The sequence below is a fragment of the Balaenoptera borealis genome (genome assembly GCF_965194805.1).
Source record: "Balaenoptera borealis genome assembly, chromosome: 19".
Lineage (NCBI taxonomy): Eukaryota > Metazoa > Chordata > Mammalia > Artiodactyla > Balaenopteridae > Balaenoptera > Balaenoptera borealis.
This window is the reverse complement of record NC_138878.1, coordinates 59,800,788-59,820,907: the sequence shown is the minus strand read 5'-3', so window position 1 is coordinate 59,820,907 and position 20,120 is coordinate 59,800,788. Positions and strand designations below refer to the sequence as shown.

The following is a 20,120-nucleotide window of genomic DNA, read 5'->3' as shown; positions in this document are numbered from 1 at the left end:
GATGACCTGCTTCAAAGTGAAAGAACCACTGGTTTGAGTTGATGAGGGGAGCTGGAGTGGTGGGATGTCTCACATCAGTCCTCCGGCTGTAGCAGCACCGAGACCTTTCTGTTGGGTGCTCATGGAGAATAAATACCTCTTCCCATGCTCAACAGCAGTCACCATCAGCTTTCCCTTCTCTCTGCCTAGAGCCTCCAAGGGGCTTAGCTGTTGGGTGATTGGGGTGGCGAGGAGTTTTCTCTCCAGCTCAGATCTCTTTGGTGAGCTCCGGGCCTGGATATGCGGCCACCTCCTGCATCTTTCTCTCCTTGGGTGTTTCACAGGCACCTCAGACTTAACATTTCAAAACTAAACTTGTGAAATTTCTCCCCCGACTCTTCTACAGGCCCGTGGCTCCTCCTGTGTTCTTGGCACACATGCCTCTCGTCCCCACGCCACAAACTTGGGAGTTAAACTCTTTACCTCCCCCTCAGCCTGAGTCCTTGCCCTCTTCTCCATTCCCCATGGCCCATGCCCTGTCCAGGCCCCGCCCTTTTCACACAGAGAACTACCTGCTTGTTCCCTGGCTCTGCCTTCCACTCTCCCTGTGGCAGGCAGAGGCATCTTTGTAAAGTACAAGTCATGATGCTCCCCTGCTCAGATCCCTGCCAGGGGTCTTTGTTTCCTTCCAGATAAAACTTAAATTCAGCTTGCCTTAGACCCTGTCTGATCTGGCTTCCATTAACTTGTTGTACCTTATCTATCCCTGCCACACTCCGGGAAATTGTCTTTTTCAAATTATCAGCATGAAGTTGTTCATAGATTCTTTTATTTTTATAATACCTGCTGTCTCTGTAGTAATGTGCCACTTTTTTGTCCCTAATACTGTGTCCTTCCTCTTTTTTTGTTTATTCTTGCTGTAGATTTGGTTGGTTTCAGTCATTTCAAAGGACTGGCTGTTAAGTTTTGTTGATAATCTTTTGTAACCTTTTCTGTTTTATTTCTGCTGTCTTTATTTCTTTCATGTTACTTTCTGTGAATGTTTTTCCCCAAGGTTAAATGCTTAGCTTATTAGTTTTCAGTTTTCTTTTCCAGTGTAAGCATTTAAGGATCTGATTTTCCATCTAGGTACCGTTGTAGCTGCATCTTACACATTTTGATTTGTAGTTATTTCATTACCTTTCTGTTCTATTATTTTATTATTATTATTATTATTTTTTTTTTTTTTTTTTTTTTTTTTAAATCAACTCCCTACCACTGTGGTTCTGTTGTCATTCCTGAGTTTGTGGCACATGGTTAGTACTTTTTTTTTTTTTTTTTTTAATTTTATAGCTACTTTATTTATTTATTTATTTTTGGCTGTGTTGGGTCTTCAGTTCGTGCGAGGGCTTTCTCTAGTTGCGGCAAGCGGGGGCCACTCTTCATCGCGGTGCGCGGGCCTTTCACTATCGCGGCCCCTCCTGTTGCGGGGCACAGGCTCCAGATGCGCAGGCTCAGTAGTTGTGGCTCACGGGCCCAGCTGCTCCGTGGCATGTGGGATCTTCCCAGACCAGGGCTCGAACCCGTGTCCCCTGCATTAGCAGGCAGATTCTCAACCACTGCGCCACCAGGGAAGCCCTATTATTTTATTATTTAAGAGCATGCATTTAAACTTCCAAGCCTGTAGGGAGTTTGAGATTATCTTTTGTTACCAATTCCTGACAGACATGGATGTGCTCTATTAGGATACTGATTTTTTTTTTTTTTTTTTAAGTCAATTTCTGGTTCATATTATACTGTGTCACTGAACCTTCTTCCACTCACTGGGCAGGGTACCAGCTTTGCTGCCTCTTAGCCTTCCTGTACTTGGAATATATTACCCGCCAACCCCTCGCTTGCAAGACTTCATTCTGTGTCAATCGGATTCTGGCCCTTCTCTCAGTTCTCAGCCTATGTGCCACTGCCCCGGGGAGCCAAAGCCATCCCTGGCACCCTTTACTGTGTCCCGTGGCACCCTTTACTTCTTCTCTCATACGCCACACTGCATCAGTACTCGTTTTCTCTCTGACTTGCGCAAGAATCTGTGCTCCATGAGAGCAGGCCCAGGTCTGTCCTAGTCACTGCCATTTCGCTAGCATTGGCCTGGGTGTGGAACGAATGTTTGTTGAGTCAATAAGTAAGGGAAGACTCCTTTTCCTGGGCATCTCGCAGGTCCTCATCAGTATGGTGTACCTGCCCGAGGCCATGCCCGCCTCCTTCCAAGCCATCTACACCCCAGTGGAGTCAGCAGGCACTGAAGCCCAGATCAAGCACCTGGCTCGGCTCATGGCCACACAGATGACGGCCGCAGGACTGGGGCCAGGTGAGTGTCACATGGAGCTGACCAGGGCTAGGGGTTGGCACTATGGCCACTGGGTCCTCCTTAGTGGAAGAGCACCTCTTTGTAATGCTGCAAATGGAAAATCATGCGATCTTAGGTGTAAATAGTTACAGGTCCCATAGATACAGTGACTACTCTATAGTTTCAGGCCCTGGGCTTTGAAAACCAGCAGACCTGAGTTTGAGGTCTGAGTTGAACTAGACTACCTCAGCCACTTAATAGCTGTGTGTCTTTGGTCAAGTTACTTAACCTCTCTGAGTGCCAGGTGGTTTCCCATTCTAACAGTACTATTGAGGTATAAATTATGTACAGTGAAACACACAGCTCTTAAGTGTACACCTTAGTGAATTTTCACAAAGTGAACACACCAGTGTAGCCGCCACCCAGATGGAGAAGGACTGTTACCAGCACTCTGGAAAATTCTCTCTTGCTCCTTTCCAGTCGACACTCAAAGTATCCCCTGTCCAGAGACAACCACTGTTCTGACTTCTGTCTCCACAGATTAGTTTTTTCTAGTTTTGAACTTCTTATAAATGGAATCATAGAGTCTGGCTTATTTTGCTCAGCATAAGGTTTTGTTTTGTTTATAAATTTATTTATTTATTTATTTATGGCTGTGTTGGGTCTTCGTTGCTGTGCGGTGGCCTCTCTTGTTACAGAGCACGGGCTCTAGGCTCACGGGCTTCAGTAGTTGTGGCACGCAGGCTTCAGTAGTTGTGGCTCGCGGGCTCTAGAGCGCAGGCTCAGTAGTTGTGGCGCACTGGCTTAGTTGCCTCGCGGCATGTAGGATCTTCCCAGACGAGGGATCGAACCCGTGTCCCCTGCATTGGCAAGCGGATTCTTTTTTTTTTTTTTTTTTTTTTTGCAGGCAGATTCTTAACCACTGCGCCACCAGCGAAGTCCCATCAGCATAAGTTTTTGAGGTTCATCCATGTTGCTGTGTGAACCAAGAGTTTACTTTTTATTGCTCAGTAGTCTTCCATTATGTGAATAGGCCACCGTTTGTTTATCCACACTCCTCTGTTGATGGACCTGTGGATTGTTTACAGTTTTTGTCCATTGTGAATAAAGCTGCTGCGAACATTTGTGTACAGGTGTTTTGATGCACATGTGCCCTCATTTATCTTGAGTTGATACCAAGGAGTGGAATTGTTGAGTCGTGAGTTTGGGTATGTTCAGTGCTATTCGAAACTGCCCATCAGCTTTCCAAAGTGGCAATACCATTTACTACTCCCACTGGCAGTGAGTGGGCATTTCTAGTTTGAGTCTCCGTTGTTGTATTGCAAAATGGGGATGAAAAAGGTACCTGCTCCAGAAAGGCATTTTGCAGATTTAAATGAGTTTTGTGTGTACAAGGCTTAGAGTAGAGCCTGTCTCACAGGAGGTCCTTGGGTGGGAGCGGGTGGGTCTGACGTGCCAAGAGCCCATTTGCTGCCTCCCCCTCAGGCGTGGAGCAGACCAAACAGTGCAAGGAGGAGCCCAAGGAGGAGAAGGTGGTGAAGCCGGAGAGTGTCCTGATCAAGCGGCGCCTGTCAGCTCAGGGTCAGGCCATCTCGGTAGTGGGCTCCCTGAGCTCCATGTCCACTCTGGAGGAGGAAGCGCCCCAGGCCAAGAGGAGGCCAGAGCCCATCATCCCTGTCACGCAGCCCCGGTGAGTCCCCTTGCAGGTGCTGGTGCAGGACTAGAGGCCTGGTTCTTGGTGTGTGTGTGACAGACAAAGACAGATAAACAGAGATCGGTCTGGACGAGGGTCTGTCTGATTCCGGCGTCAATGCCCTAACCACTAAGGCTTAGCTGTTGTTTTCTTTTAGAAAAAACACCCCTTACTTATATCTAAAATTGGGAAGGAATGATAGTATCTCTCTCTAAGGATGAGGGAGAATTAAATGAGTTCACAATGATGGTTAGATGATTAAATCAGATAACGCTTGGGGTGGGCAGTGATCTTGATGTAAAAGCACTGAGCGTGATTCCTAGCGCATAGGAGGTGCTACTGGTTGTTGCCATCGTCGTCCTCATCATTACCTGCCTTAGAGACCACAGAATGCTGCCAGTCCCTGCCCTGTCCCCAAGCAAGGCCCTGCCTGATCTGCTGCCCCTCCAAGCTCTCCATTCCCCTTTCCTGCCTCCTCCAGTCACACCAGCCTCTTGGTGTTTCTTGAACAGCCAAGCAGGTTCCCACTTGAAGGCCTTTGTACCTCCTGTTCCCTCTGCCTGGAAAGCTCATCCTCCAGATATTTGTGGATCTTATTCACTCGTTTCATTCAGATCTCCAGTCACACGTTGCTTGCTCCTTATAGAGGCCTTCCCTGAGATACTGTTTACAAAACCAAAATAGCGTCCTCTTCCTTCCCATTACCCTGCGCCCTGCCGTGCCTCAGAGTCACAGGGGAGTTGGAGAGACAGTGTGGGGGGTGTCTCTGTATGTATGGCCTGGGGTGGGCCTGGGCTCCAGAAAGGATGTTCCGAGTCACCGTGTCCCTGTCCCTACTCTCCCATGTAGGCTGGCAGGCGCTGGCGGGCGCAAGAAAATCTTCCGTCTGAGTGATGTGCTGAAGCCCCTGACCGACGCCCAGGTTGAGGCCATGAAGCTGGGCGCTGTGAAGCGGATCCTGCGGGCTGAGAAGGCCGTGGCCTGCAGCGGGGCAGCCCAGGTGTGCCTCTGTACCCCCCAGCCCGTCCTTGCAGTCCCGCTCCCCAAGAGTCTGCCTCACATCCCAGCAGAGAGACAGGCCCCGGGGTCAACCCCCCTGGCTCCAGATTCCACCTCTGCCGTTCACTGGCCACTTCTCCAAAGCTTACTCTGTTGTCCCATAAAACGAAGAGATGGCAGCTCCACACAGGTGACAAGGAGGAAGAAATGTGTGGACACGCACGCGCTCGCACTCAGCACAGGGCGGCTGCGAGGAAGAGCCCTGCGAGTGCGGGCTGCCATGATGCTCTTTCTTCCTTGTGGTTAACAGTATTCTTGTTCTTTAGCTTCAGAAACACTCACACACCTGCTTTAAATCCTGATTCTGCCACTTCCTGGGATTGTAACCTCAGTCAAGCGACTTTTTCCCTATTTTTTTGAAGTTTATTTTTAATTACCCAAATAGTATATGAACGTATTCTCTCTGTTAAAAAATATTTCCAGGCCACAGAGGGCCTGTAAGTCTCCTTTGGCCCCCACTGCATGCTATCCCCTCCACAGAGGCGACCGATGTACAAATGAAGGGAATCCGTCAGGATCTTTTTCTGTGTACCTAAGTATGTAGATATTACCCCTAGAAATTTAGATATTTATATTTTAGATACATTTTAGATATTTAGATATATTTTAGATATTTGTAATTTCATATATTTATAATTTAGATATTACTCTTAGAAATTTTAGCTAATACTCCTAGTTTTATTCCGTGATGATTAATTTTTTTCTCCCCTTTCATTTTTTTTCTTCCACACAAATGAGACCTACCGAGAATAAGGTTCTTCAGCTGTCCTTCCTCACTTAACACTGGGTCTGTGCTGGGGGACCCTGAGGCTGGGCAGGAGTAGTTGCAGGGCACCATCGTGCGGTGCCTAGGATTGCCCACTCCCACGCCAACACAGACCCTTGCTCGTGTCAGGTGCGCATAAAGATCCTGGCCAGCCTGGTGACTCAGTTCGACTCGGGCCTGAAGGCCGAGGTCCTGTCCTTCATCCTGGAAGACGTGCGGGCCCGCCTGGACCTGGCCTTTGCCTGGCTCTACCAGGAGTACAACGCCTACCTAGCAGCTGGTGCCGCGGGCACCCTGGACAAGTATGAGGACTGCCTCATCCGCCTGCTCTCCGGCATTCAGGAGAAGCCAGACCAGAAGGATGGGTGAGGGGGATGGCCTGCACCCTCCTGTCCCCAAGAGTCCCCCCACCTGTGTCCTGCCTTTTCTTTCTAGTTTCTGACCACCTCTGTCTTCATCGCCACCCGAGTCAGTCCTCCATGTGCCCATCCCAAGTCCCCCTTCTCTCCCCACGCGCAGACGATGTCACCTCACTGTAGGCTCTGGGTCACGCGCCCTGGGCTTGTTTCCCAGCTCTGCTGCTTGCTCTCTGACTGACCTGTGTCACTCACTTCTGGGCCTCCGTTTTCTCATATAATATATAATAAATAACAGTGCCTGCTTCAGAGGCTTGTTCTGGAGGTTGACTTCTCGCCATCCCCATCTCTTGCCTGAATCAGTTCTGTGGCTTCCTCCTTGTCTTTGACCTCCAGTTTATCCATTCTCCACACAGCAGCGCAGGTGACATTTTATAATGTAAATACTGTCTTGTTATTCCCCACTAAAAACCTTCGGTTGTCCTTGAGATAAAACGCAACTTTCTTACTATGTTTTATGAGACCTTGTGTAATCCAATCCCCACCAACTTCTTTAGCCTCCTTTCTTACCTCTCTGCTTTTCCCTGCCCCCAAACTTTAGCCGCACTGGCCTTCAGTCTTCTGTTCCTCAAACATGATGAGTTCAGGGCTTGGCACTTACTGTTCTCTCTACCTGGAATGCTGTCCCCCTACTTGCATGGCTGGCTCTTTCTCATCTGCCAGCATTGACTAAAGTATCATCTCAAAGCAGCCTTTCGTGGTCACCACGTCTAAAATAGCAATACCCTTTCCCAGCCCCCATCATTCCCTCCCATTGCTGTATTAAGCTAGGAATCCCCATTTGACAAAGGGGAGAAACTGAGTTTCAGAGAGGCAGTCTCTGCCCAAGTCACCCACCTGGCAGCATTTGAACCCTGCTCTGTTGCCTCCAAAGCTCTATACCCAGGGGGTTGAGCGAGCTCTCTGTGAGGGGGGGCCCTGCCAGCTGTGAGCTGCGATCAGCAGGACGGAAAAGCCAGGGGGCCCCTTGTCTGCGCCGTTCACTGTCCCTCCCTCTCTGGAAGGATCTTCACCAAGGTTGTACTGGAGGCGCCGCTGATCACTGAGAGTGCCCTGGAGGTGATTCGCAAGTACTGTGAGGATGAGGTGAGGACGGGTGGCAGATCTCCCTGCATCCCCAACACTGTGGTGCGGGCAGGAGCTCTGCTTGTTGCAGCCTGTGGCGGGGGGTTTTGTGAGGGACCAGTAGCTTTTGTCTAGGACCAGATCCGATTGAAGCAAGGGAGACACCCAGAGGCACACCGCGGGTGCCTTGAGCTCTGGTTCCCTTCCTTCCTGCCGCAGAGTCGCACCTACCTGGGCATGTCCACTCTTCGAGACCTGATCTTCAAGCGCCCATCCCGCCAGTTCCAGTACCTGCATGTTCTGCTAGACCTCAGCTCCCATGAGAAGGACAAGGTGAGCCCCCGTCGCCCTTTGCTGGGTTACACTCAGTCCTTCTTCTGTCCCAAGTAACCAGCCCAGTCTTTTCCACATTCCCCTGAAAGTGTCTGGGCCTAATGTCCTTCTTGCAACAATTTTTTGGTGGTGGTGGTGGTGGTTTTTCCATTTACGATGGTACGAGGCTGCTTAGAATATACACACGTATATACACTCACCGCCTCCCAGGAAAGGCAGTCCCATTTTCGCTCTTATTCCACCCGTGTTGGTGCGCCCCTCTTAAGGCCTGGTGGTGTGCTGTGACCTGGGGGAGCGCTGACCAGGAGGGGAGCCGTTGTGACCCACACAGTGTGTTCAGTGGCAGGAGTGGAGCAGTGTGTGCGGTGGCGGAACCCTGGAGGCTGAGGAAGGGAGGTGGTCTAAGGAAGGCTTCTGGAGGAGGGGTCGTGTGAGCCAAGACCTGAAATATGAGTAGACGGCTGTGCCCTGGACGGAGGGAACAGCGTGTGATTGAGCGGGCCCTTGGTCCATCCCTGCTCCAGCCTCCTGCCAGCTCCTTTGTGATGTCTTGTGTCCATTCATTCAGCAGACCCTCACTGCACACCCTGGCTCAGCCCTGTGGTGCTTTTGGGGACAAAGCAGTGCCCCAGACCAGGCCCTGTCCTCATGGCTCCCAGCAGGGGATGTCTGAGTGAAACAGGATACAGCCAGTGACAGGCATGCCAGACAGTGGGAACCTTTTTGTGCCAGGTCTCAAAGCCAGGGAGAACGCCGTTACTTTTGAGGAACTGAGGAAAACTCCTTCTGGTTGGAGTGTAGCAGGCAAGGCAAGAACGATAAGAGATGGGGCTGGGCAGGTAGATGGTGCGGTGGTGCAGGGCCCTCAGGTGGGCCAGAAAACCTCTCTCCCAAGCCGGTGACCAGTCTTGGGCACAGGTAACTCAGCCCAGCTGGGCCTCTCTCAGACTTCGGCTTTTCACACTGGTGCTGCCAAGCTCAGAACAACTGTCTTCCCCTCCACCATCTTCCCCCACTCTCTCCTCAGGTGCGTTCCCAGGCCTTGCTATTCATCAAGCGCATGTACGAGAAGGAACAGCTACGAGAGTATGTGGAGAAGTTTGCCCTCAACTACCTACAGCTCTTGGTCCACCCCAACCCTCCATCTGTGCTCTTTGGAGCTGACAAGGACACAGGTTTGGTGCAGGTTCTTCAGAGGTGTATTGAGCACCCGCTGCGTCTCAGGCTCTGGGCTGGGTCCTGGGGACAGAGCTGGATCTAAGCTGAGCCCTGCCCAGCCTGCTAGAGAAGACAGCCAGACAGTAGTAACCAGAACGAGCAGGCCTCAGGTGGCGAAACCAGGAGTCTGTGGAAGCCCAGAGGGGGCACCTGACCCAGCCTGAGGGGTCAGGGAGAGCATCCTGAAGGAGGGGACAGCTGGGCTGAAAGCCGAGGAGAAGGAGAGCTAGACAGTGATGGGGCTCCAGGAAAGGCCAGGCAGGATCATCGCAGGCCAATTTCCTCAGCCAAGCTCTGGGTCCTCCGGAATTGCAGTCAGGGAGACCCGGGCCCCAGGGGAAGGGACCATTAAATTGGAAGGTTCAGGCTGTGGCAGGAAGCGCAGGGCCTTCGGGGAGCACAGGAGCCCTGGTGCAGCCTGGGTGCCAGGAAGGCTTCCCAGGAGAGGTACTGGCTATGTGAGACCCAGGGGAGGAGGTACAGAAAGAGGAGTTGGGCAGCCGTGTTCTAGGCATCAGAGCAGCACGTGCAAAGGCTCCAAGGTGGGGGCCCTGGGGGACTGTCAAAAGTAGGGTGTAACCAGAGCACACAACCCCAGAGGCAAGGCCACCCTGAACAGGACCTGGCAGGTAGAGCAAGGTGAGGAGCTGGGGGTTTATCCTGAGGGCATAGGACAGTCGTGGGAGCACTGAGCAGGGGAGGGGCAGGGTCAGAACTTGGAAAGATCTCTCTCACCGCCTTGTGGATTGGTGGTCAGAGGAGACCAGATGGGAATTTAGTGCAGAGACTTCTGAAAGGGGAGCAGTCCTGGTTCCACCCCATTTCCCAGATGATTGGCTTCCTGCCCAAACAATTTGCTTCCCAGGCCCAGCTCCCTTATGTGCCTGTCCCCCAAGAAGAGCCAGATGCTGGGGGTGGGAGGGGAGTGGGGCCGGCCTGATCTTCACCCCCTGCCCTATTAGAGGTGGCAGCGCCCTGGACTGAGGAGACAGTAAAGCAGTGTTTGTACCTCTACCTGGCCCTCCTGCCTCAGAACCACAAGCTGATCCACGAGCTGGCAGCCGTGTATACTGAGGCCATCGCTGACATCAAGAGGACAGTGCTGAGGGTCATCGAACAGCCGGTGAGGCCCCTGAGCCCACCAGGCTCTGCCCACCCGTGGGTGGGGCTCAGTCCCCAACTCCAGCCCTTCCCCTGGTATATTCTCCTTGTGTGTGCTAAGCACTAAGGGTTATCACCCCAGGCTGAGCAGCTGTGTCACTTGCGGGTGGTCCACACTTCCATCTGCTCCTGAGAAGACAGCAGGGTAGCACCGTAGTTAAGAGCCTAGAGTTGGATGGACCTAGGTTCACATTCCGTGTCTCACTTTCTCACTGCGTAAACTTGCACACTTCGGTAAAAGTGGGGAAGATAATTCAGTCCCCCAAGCTTGTTGGAGGGATTCCGTGACCTCATGCATGTAAACATCTGTGTCACTGTTATCATTTATGAGCTGTCCCTCCCCTGCCTTGCTGACAGGAATCTTTAGTTGTCATTGCCTAAGTCCCTCCTGCTCCTCTTTGGAACCACAGGGTCACCCACAAGAGAAGCATCTCAGTTACAGACTGGCCCCTAAAATTCAGAATGTCTGCCCTTCCGATTTGTAGCTGCTTTGAAACTACTTTTTCATATCTCTGTCCCTGACATTTTATTACTGAGAATTTCCAACATAAACAAAAGGAGAAAGTGTGGTACATTAATTCCCACATACCCGCCTCCCAGATTGAATAGTGTCTTTACCTGTAATGTGGGGGTAATAGGCTCGGTGTAAGGAAGAAGCAGATTCTTCTCCCCATTCTCAGGGTGAGCCCACCAGACTCTGAGCTCTTCGAGGGCAAAGACTGGCAGTTCCACTTGCGATTGTAAAGATTTATGGGGCAGAGGAAGGCATGAACCCTTGAAGCCTGGCCCTCCGCTGCCTGTGTTTGGCGTTTGTGGTGGGTTGAGGGGAAGCCTGCAGAAGCAGCAGCAGGTCGAGCCCTGATCTGAGCACGCAGCCAAGCCAGGGCCCTGGCAGTCACAGAGGTGGGTGGGCAGGGGCGCCTACAGAAGCCAGAAAAGTCTTCACCAAGGAACTGAAGGACAGTTTGGGCATTAAAGCTCAGGTTAAGTCAGAGATGGCAGGGAGAAGGCACGGTCTGCCTAGAAGGGCAGCATGGGTGAAGGCTCAGGAGCTGCAGGAAGCCTGTGTCTGTGTGAGACTGGGTGGAAGAGACGGAGATGCTTCTGCCCAACCCTCCCCCCACCTCCCCCCACTTCGGTGAACCCTGTCACCAATTCTTTTTCCCCCTGTTGTACTGAGATATAATTGGCATATAACATTATCTTAGTTTAAGGTATACAACATAGTGATTTGATATATGTATATATGGTGAAATGATTATTACAGTAAGTTTCATTAACATCCATCACCTCACAGAATTAACGATTTTTTTCTAATGAGAACTTTTAAGATCTACTCTCTCCGTCACCACTTCTTACTCCCGAGTCCCAGCATCCACCCTGCCCCCGACACCTGGGCCTCCCCGAGCTCTCACCCCGGGCCCCTCATCGTCCTCACATCGCCTAGCCCCTTCCCCGGGCCTTCCCTGTCATCCCTCTCTCTACATCTAGATCCGAGGAATGGGCATGAACTCGCCCGAGCTGCTCCTGCTGGTGGAAAACTGTCCCAAGGGGGCAGAGACACTGGTCACACGTTGTCTGCACAGCCTCACGGACAAAGGTGCCCCCTGGGACCCCACCTTTCATCCTTTTCTTCCATTGCCCAGGTCTTCCCCACTTCCCCTTCCCCGGACCTGGGGATCAGAGCTGCTGGGTCCCCAGATGCTTGGCCCTCTTGTGAGTCTCTCCCCATCCTTGGGCCTCAGTTTCCCCATGTGGAAGAGTGTATTGCTAAATGCACTTGAGAAACCAAGGGGCCAAGGATTTCTGCTCTGAAATGGAGTTGCCCTTCCCTGCCCTTCCCACACACCCACCACCGTTTCTCCTCCTCCTCGGAGCTCACCTTCACCCCCCCGCCCCCGACACCTGTGCCTCCTGCTGCTTCTGCCTGCAGTCCCGCCCTCCCCAGAGCTGGTGAAGCGGGTCCGGGATCTCTACCACAAGCGACTGCCGGACGTCCGCTTCCTCATCCCTGTGCTCAATGGGCTGGAAAAGGTATGGAGCTGGATGCCTCGATGCCCCCGCTGACGAGGACGTGGCAGGGCAGGGCCGGGGAGGAGGTCGGCACCCAGGTGCCCATGTCAGATGCCTGTAAACACATTCTGGGGCTTGTTTGGGTCAGTCTCAACTTTGCAAGCCGCTCCCCTCTCTGAGCCTCAGTTTCTTCCTCTGTCAAGTGAGTATCACAGTGATCCACCACCACCCCACCCTCCTCGCCCGCCCCCCATACACACAAGATTGTCCTGAGGCCTAAATGTAGCCACAGAAGCAGCACTCTTCCTAGCGTAGGAAGCACCTCCCCTTGAGGATGTGCGTCCCCTGCCCATGCTCAGTCTTGTTCCTAACAGGCTGTGGGACCTTGGGTGAGCCTCCATCTCCTCCACTTGCAGGAGGAATCACTGAGCTGGCCCAGGGGCCTCAGATGGGGGTTGATGAGGCTGGGGCTGAGTCAGGCCCAGTGAGTTGGGAAAGCTCAGCCTTGAGGGACCAGAGGAAGTGAGAGGAGAAAAGCACTGAAGGGGCTTGGTGAGGCCAGAGCTTGCCCCCCACCTCCCCAGGGTGAGCAGTGGGGAGGCTTGTCTGGAGGGGGTGGGCGGGCGTATCTGACCTGCCTCCCCTGCCTTGCCCTTGTAGAAGGAAGTGATCCAGGCCCTGCCAAAGCTCATCAAACTCAACCCCATAGTGGTGAAAGAGGTCTTCAACCGCCTGCTGGGCACCCAGCACGGTAGGTGATGTGCTCTCCTCCCCACCAGGGGCCAGCTCAGCCCTGGCCCTCATATCCGTCACCCGTGGCTCCCTGTGCCCCAGCTCCCCCAGGAGCCCCCACCTCAGGTGGCAGGAGGAAGGCGTCCCGGAGGTGAGATGCGGAATGCTGGGGGAGGGATGCTGTCTTTAGAGAGGAAGGGGTGGGGGCTCATCGTGCTCTCTGGGGCTACCATCCAGACTTGGCGACATCTCAACGTCTGTCCCAAAGCTCCCAGGTCACCCTCCTGTGATACATGGATGATGGTTTCATTCACAATGGGGACAAAATTGTGGAATTGAGGTCTGACTCTCTATAAGCGTCTTCCCTTCTAGGACCCAACTGCTCTTCCTCAAACATGGGCTCCACTCCTGCCCTTCCTTAGCTCTTGCCTGAACCCCTCCAGCTGTGGGTGAGGGGTCTTTGTTTGACCTGGTCAAAAAGAAAGAAAACCTCCAACCTAGAAAGACTACCAAGTGGCATAGGGTAGATTCCTCACCCCTCACCCAGTGGCTGGAGCTAAGGAGGGTGGAGGCTGTCTGTTCCACATGTAATCCGGTGATTTAAAACATACACACAAGAGTGACTGGGACCCTCAAAACCCCACCAGAAGACTGCCATCTCCCCCAGCCTCCTCCGCCGTGGCATTCACTTCAAGCACTGTTTGCAAGTCTGTTGCCTGCCCCAGCCTGTCCTGTCTAGCAAATTCCCCTCAGTATCTGTGCTGTGCTGGGCACCTGGCATGAGCTCGTCCTAGCTCTGCCCTCATGGGTGCCCAGCCTGGGGCAAGTGTTGGGGAGAGCAGCCGAATCACACTAGATGTTGCCCTAACTAGGGTAGGAGCCCAGTGCTGGGGAGGAGGAGAGCACAGTGAAGGCCTCTGATGATGCCCTCCGGTTGTGAAGGATGGCTTTCCAGCTGCTGTCTCATTCAGGCCCCTCCTTTTGCGTTCTCAGTCTCTTTCTTCCGCTACTCTAGCCCTTTGTACCCCTAATCCCGGAGGGCGCCTGTCTTCATTCGCCGCTCCCACCAATTTGGGGGACTTGGACCTGTTTCTTAGGCCTCCATACTGTCTCCTCCACCTCCCCGCTACTCCCACCTGCTGCAGGTGAAGGGAACTCAGCCTTGTCCCCCCTGAACCCTGGAGAGCTTCTCATCGCATTACACAACATCGACTCCTCGAAGTGTGACATGAAGTCCATCATCAAAGGTGAGGCGTTCCCCCCAAACCCCCTTGAGTGGTCTGGCCACTTCGGACCTGGGGAGGAACCCAGTCGCCCACGTGCCCCTGCTGGAATCTGCCAAGTCGGAGATTGTGCCGCCTGCAGCCCCATCTCAGAGCTCCAGACACCCACCCTCATTCCTTTCCCTCCCTCCCCCCTTCTGTCCTTCCTTTCTCCCTCCCCCCCACCTAAGGAACTGATGCACGCACTGTGCACTGACACAGAGTAGTCCTCAGGAGGGGTGGGGAGCCCCTCCCTCCCAGCACCAGCCTGAGGAACTAAGTAAGCAGAGCCCTTGGCCAAGCTGGGCAGATGCACAGCCGGCAGAGCAGACAGAGTGCACGAGGGCAGTCGTTGGACCAGGAGTCTAGTCTGGGCTCCAGTTGAGACCGGGGAGTGTGCCTCCAGGGCAGGGGAGTTGGTGGCAACCTGGAGGGCTCACCACAATTAGCAGTTTCATAATAGCTGCTGTCACTGTTTACCTGGCACTTACTCTGAGCCAGGCTTTCCTCAGCACCTTACAGGCCTGCCTGCCAATCCGCGCCACTCTTTACCTGGTAAGTATGCTGACTTCCGTTTTGTAGACGAAATGGAAGTTCCAGAGAGGTTAAGTAACTTGCTCAGGGCCACATATAAGCTAAGTGGTATAGTGCAAAAAAACAGAATCTGAAGTTGGGTGGATCTGAGTTGGAGACCCGGTCCTGCTGGTTCCTCCTGCAGATGGCATCCTGGGTCCCAGGGCTGCCTCCTGTGGGACAATCTCTCTCCCTCAGCTCTCCCCAGCGCTCCCCTCCACTTCCTCCCTGAAAGAGGTTTCTGGTCCAGAAGCCATGCTTTCCCACAGAGGTGGAAGCCCTTACCGTCCCCTGCTCTTCTCGGAAGACAACTGTCCTTCGCTTCCTCCTCTCTCCTTTAAAAGTGGGGAGGGGGTTTTCCCTCCTTGCCACTTAGTTTCATGTCTAGCCTGAAGTAGCTTCTTCAGTGACTTATTTCCTAGTCTTCCTCAGCAAATTCTCTCAGAAACTTTTAGGTCAAGAGAGGAGCTTTTGAAAATTTTAAACACACGCTACAACTGAGAAGGAACTAAGGCCTCTAGTGGAAGCAGTAAAGTGAAGTGTCTCAAAGCTGAGACTCCAGGAGTAGTCTTTTTACACGCCCTGGCCCCTTAGATGATCTCTGGAAAGTTACGAGCCCATTCCCAAGGACGGTACCCTCACATGATTTTATGTACAATTTGAGGGGTTCAGATTATGCTAGTATGGCATGATTCTGGAACTGCAGAGCTGACCCTGGCTGGATCTGGTGGTTTGGGGGAGGGGGCCTGGTCAAGAGATGCGGTCAGGTGGTAACCGTGTAGGCCCCGCCCACCCCTGCCACCTCACTAAAGCCCATTCATGGACCCAGATTTAGTCCCTGATCTTATACATGGGAACCAAGGCCCAGGGAGAAAAAGGGCTTTAGCACAGGTCACACACGAAGCCAGCGACCAGGCCCTGGAGATGTCAGCAAGGCCTGGCCTTTAGAACCCCACGTGTTTCTTCCTACAAACCCAGGCCCACACGGAGCCTCTATATTGCTGAGCTCTTGGCAACCCTTCAACTGGTCACCCTACCGGCTGTTCATCCCCAGCATGCAATCCAGTCGGTTCCCAGAGCACGCTTCTCTGCTCAGGCACCAGTGCTTTTCTCAGTTGCACTAGTAACCCTACTTGACTGTAAGCTCCAGATCCAAAGTCCAGATACAAGGTCTGGTCCTGTTTTGGGCCCCAGTGGAATCCCCAGTGCCTAACAGTATAAGCAGTCATTCCTGGCATTCACTCTCCCCTTAAACCACCCATTTTCTCTGGTGAGTTTTTCTACAACTGGACCTGTCCAGTGGACTGGTCCAGCGATTAAGAAAACTCACTGAGCACTTCTGCTCAGTCCTTTGCTGGGCAGTGCTGAGGATACGAGAGGGATGGGGACAGTCCTGGCCGTGCCCTGCCGGGGCTCACAGGCCATCCCCAGAGTAACAGTCTAGAATGAACAGGAGTGGGACAGGGGGCCCAGAGGGGCTACTGACTCTCCCATGTATGGGACGTTAGGGAGTGCTTCCTGGAGGAGGGGACACCTAAGCTGAGGCCACAGAAGGATGAATAGGGGTGAGATAACAGGAGAGAAGATGATCCCAGAGAAAGGAAGAACGTTCGCAGAGGCCAAGAGAGATGCTAGCGTGGCCTGGTTCTGGAACTGCAGAGCGCACCCTGGCTGGATCTGGTGGTTTGGGGGAGGGGGCTTCGTCAAGAGATGAGGTCAGGCTATAACCGTGTAGGCCCCGCCCACACAGGGTCTCTCATAGGCCACAATTTAAGTTTGGACTTGCTCACTTGAGGGCCTGTGGGAGGTACAGGGTCAGGTTTAGCTTTTGAAAGACCCCTCAGGCTGCTGTATGGAGGGTGGATTAGAAGGTGGGTGGGAGGCCCAGGAGGAGGCTGGGGTGGAGCTGAGGGGGAGGAGAGGGAAGAGGGTTGATTTTGGAGGCTTTTAGGCAGAGCAGGCAGAAGCCAGCAACTACCTAGAAGGGAGGAGGAGGAACAGCCTCGGTTTCTGACAGGTCAGGTCCTCTTGCACTTTGTTCACCTTCTACTCTCCCTTCTGCTCCTTCAGCCTAGATATCCTCACTACCCCGCCTCCAACCTCCTCCCTGCCTGTCTACCTGTAATGCCTCCATCCTCCCCTTTTTCCTTCTAGGAGCCCCCCACCCCCATTCTTTATAGGCATCCACCCCTGTTCTCCATTAGCCTCTCAAGGATTGGGGGTCTGTTCTAGCTCAATAAAAACTTCCTGGTTGACAGACTCACATGGCAAGTGGTGTTTGGGGAAGAAGGGGTTCAGAGGCAGTTCCTGGAGTCTCCCCATTAACACAATGGATCTGACCACCACTGATTTTGGGGTACCACAACCCACTCCTGAGGAAACAGACCCCAGGGCCTGCCCTGGTCTGCCTGCCTTCGTGGGTGCTTGTGTTGTACCAGCCCTCCTTGGGCCCTTCCTGGCACTGGGTGCTGAGCTGGGGAGCTCATCGTATGCCCAGACTTCCTCCTCTCACCCGTCTCTCATTACTCTGTGGACCGTGCCCTCCACGTAATCCTGAACCTGGTAACACTGAGCACCAGCGTAAGCCCTTATGCACTGGGTTGAGAGTGGGCAATCTCTTGACCAGGCTGCTGGTGGAGACCATCTCTTCTGTCTCCTATGGGATTACTTATGGAAGTTAAAGCTGTTTCCTTCTCCAGTAGGGGTGGAGGTGCCATGCTACACCAATCAAGCCAGAATAGGTCCCCAGGGGTTGGCAATACATCTTTCTCACCTCACCCTTTCTGGGGGTTGTCCCCAAAGAGAGAGGGCCAAAGTCTTCCCACTCTGCCCAGTGGGGCTTCTAGGAGATGGAAGTGTCTTTTCCCTTAGACCCAGCTCCCAGGCTTTCCAAGGACCAGGCCACAGTGTCCCCTTAGAAGGAGACCTTCTGCTGGGTGGGGCAAGTCTTCTGTCTTGCCTGGAGCTTCAGGAAGTCAGGGCTGGGTCTCCCCTCACACGGGCAGATAATGGGGCTGAGGTTCTCTAAGGGGTGGGGCTCCCACTTCCCAGGGGGCAGCTGGGCAAAGGGGACAGGCCCACTCTCCGCCTCCTCGCAGCCACCAACCTGTGCTTTGCGGAGCGGAACGTGTACACATCGGAGGTGCTGGCCGTGGTGATGCAGCAGCTGATGGAGCAGAGTCCCCTGCCCATGCTGCTCATGAGGACCGTCATCCAGTCCCTGACCATGTACCCCCGCCTGGGGGGCTTCGTCATGAACATCCTTTCCCGCCTCATCATGAAGCAGGTAACCCACCCCTGACTACCCCAGTCTCCCAAGCAGGGGACTGCAGCAGGACACGCTACAGACAGACTTGAGGCAAAACCCCAGGCTTTTCCAGCCTGCTTGGCCCCTACCCCAAGGGAGCCATGATGCAGAGAATAAGCTCTACCAAGACAGCCAGCTCCTTTGCCCTGCCCTCTGCTGAGACAATACAACCCTTTAGGGGTCACTGAGTCAGACAGGTATAGGGTGGCAACGTGATTAGTGAGGGCTGTTGGGTGGTAGGAGCAAGCAGAAGGCCTCAGGGGGTGCACGTCCCAGGAGAGGTATGGCCGCCCCTTGCCCCCCACCATTGTGCACCCAGCCAGGATGCATACTAGACCTGAAAGATGGTCCCGTTTTTCAGGAGAAGCTAGAAATTGTTTTTAGAAATACCATGATGAAACAAAAAACAAACCCCATGCACAAGCCTTCAGACTGGATTTAGGCCACAGGTTGCTACTTTGCAACATCTGGCTTAGAGGTTAAGTGCAGATTCAGACAGACCTGGGTTCAGATGTTGGTTCTGCCCCTTGGTACCGTACCTGTGTGACCCTGGACAAGTCCCCACACCCCGGCCTCGTGGGTTTTGCAGGGCTAATGTCGCCCTCTAGAGGCTGCTGTGAGAATGAAATGAGGCGGTGCCATCTTGGCAAGGTCTTTCTCCCAGTTTCTGGGGTGGCTGGCTGCCTGCAGGCCCCCTGATGACTGCTCCCTCCCTGCCTGGCCCAGGTGTGGAAGTATCCCAAGGTGTGGGAGGGCTTCATCAAGTGCTGTCAACGCACCAAGCCCCAGAGCTTCCAGGTCATCCTGCAGCTCCCACCCCAGCAGCTGGGTGCCGTCTTTGACAAGTGCCCGGAGCTCCGGGAGCCCCTGCTGGCCCACGTCCGTTCCTTCACCCCCCACCAGGTACCCCAGGGTGTGGGGTGGGTGGCCCCATGGGTCCAGCCCTGGGGGACTGGGTGGGATGGGCAGAGGGGAGCCCTGTACTGCCATGAAGGTCTGGGCCTCTGGAGGGTCAAGGACACCAAGGATCTGGGTGAGGTGGGGTGTCTCTGGGTCAGAGCTGTCCACAACGCCCCCATCCTGCTCTTCCCCTAGCAAGCACACATCCCCAACTCCATCATGACCATCCTGGAGGCCAGTGGCAAGCAAGAGCCAGAGACTAAGGAAGCACCTGCCGGGCCCCTGGAAGAGGTGAGGGCCTGCAGCCCCCTCCCCAAGCCAGAAAGGCCCCGTCCCCTCCTCCTACCCACTCTAGCCATCTCTCTGCTGAGGCTCTACTGAAAGGAGCTTGGGGTGGGGAGACAGCTGCCCCTTACTCCCTATGCCCACCCGGTCTGCTGTCTGCCTCAGGATGGTTTCTGTCTTCTTTCCCACCAACCTCTTGAGAGCAGCCTAGGTCCTAGGTCCCACCCGTCCCTGAGCTTTTGTGTATCCCTCCCCACCCCCAGGATGACTTAGAGCCGCTGGCCCTGGCGCCGCCCCCTGCCCCCCGCCCCCCTCAAGACCTCATCGGCCTGCGGCTGGCCCAGGAGAAGGCCTTGAAGAGGCAGCTGGAGGAGGAACAGAAGCTGAAGCCTGGGGGAGTGGGAGCCCCCTCCTCGTCCTCCTCGTCGTTGTCCTCTTCCTCGGCCCGGCCAGGCCCTCCGCAGCTGGAGGAAGCCATTGATTTCCGGGAGGAGGGGCCTGAGTGTGAGACCCCGGCCATCTTCATCAGCATGGACGATGACTCGGGGCTGGCTGAGGCGGCACTGCTGGACTCTAGCCTTGAGGGACCCCTGCCTAAGGTAGGGACGACGACCTCAGAGCGACAGAGGACGAGAAAGATCAGGGGCCTGGGGTTAAGTGTGTGTGCCGAGTTCCCAAGGCGGGAGGGGGCAGAAAGGGTACGGCCTGAAGAAACATTGGAGGTGGGACCACGCTGTTTTTGACCGCTCCCCATTCTCCTGTCACCAGGAAGCTGCAGCGGGCGGATTGATTTCAAAGGAAGAGCGGAGCCCCCAGACCCTCACCCCTGCCGGTGAAGACACCGTGAAGACTCCCAGCCCCACTGCTGAGGAAGCCGGGGAACCCGAGACTAAGGGGAACAGCTGACGGGGCTTGGTGGGGAAGGGGAGTGGGACTGGGAGCTCAGGGAGGCCTGGGAGGGGCTTGGCCGGCGGTGCTTTGCCTTTAAAAATTAAAAAGATCGCTGGTCTGGGGTAAGGGTGCAGTCTCTTCTCTGCC

At 54.1% G+C, this 20,120-nt stretch overlaps 1 protein-coding gene across 1 annotated transcript in view; it reads left to right on the top strand.

Moving 5' to 3' along the window:
* The window catches only part of SYMPK (symplekin scaffold protein), a 37,014-nt gene extending 16,919 nt beyond the window's left edge, over positions 1–20,095 (top strand). The window contains exons 11-27 of the mRNA XM_082370141.1: positions 2,170–2,320; positions 3,785–3,989; positions 4,842–4,992; positions 5,947–6,182; positions 7,238–7,319; positions 7,518–7,631; positions 8,659–8,806; positions 9,812–9,972; positions 11,502–11,610; positions 11,944–12,044; positions 12,684–12,774; positions 13,901–14,002; positions 17,689–17,876; positions 18,624–18,800; positions 18,993–19,088; positions 19,346–19,681; positions 19,851–20,095. Coding sequence (XP_082226267.1) covers positions 2,170–2,320; positions 3,785–3,989; positions 4,842–4,992; positions 5,947–6,182; positions 7,238–7,319; positions 7,518–7,631; positions 8,659–8,806; positions 9,812–9,972; positions 11,502–11,610; positions 11,944–12,044; positions 12,684–12,774; positions 13,901–14,002; positions 17,689–17,876; positions 18,624–18,800; positions 18,993–19,088; positions 19,346–19,681; positions 19,851–19,988 — 2,586 coding nt within the window. The 3' untranslated portion in view covers positions 19,989–20,095. The remainder of the gene's footprint in view (positions 1–2,169; positions 2,321–3,784; positions 3,990–4,841; positions 4,993–5,946; positions 6,183–7,237; positions 7,320–7,517; positions 7,632–8,658; positions 8,807–9,811; positions 9,973–11,501; positions 11,611–11,943; positions 12,045–12,683; positions 12,775–13,900; positions 14,003–17,688; positions 17,877–18,623; positions 18,801–18,992; positions 19,089–19,345; positions 19,682–19,850) is intronic.
* The last annotated feature ends 25 nt before the right edge of the window (positions 20,096–20,120 follow it).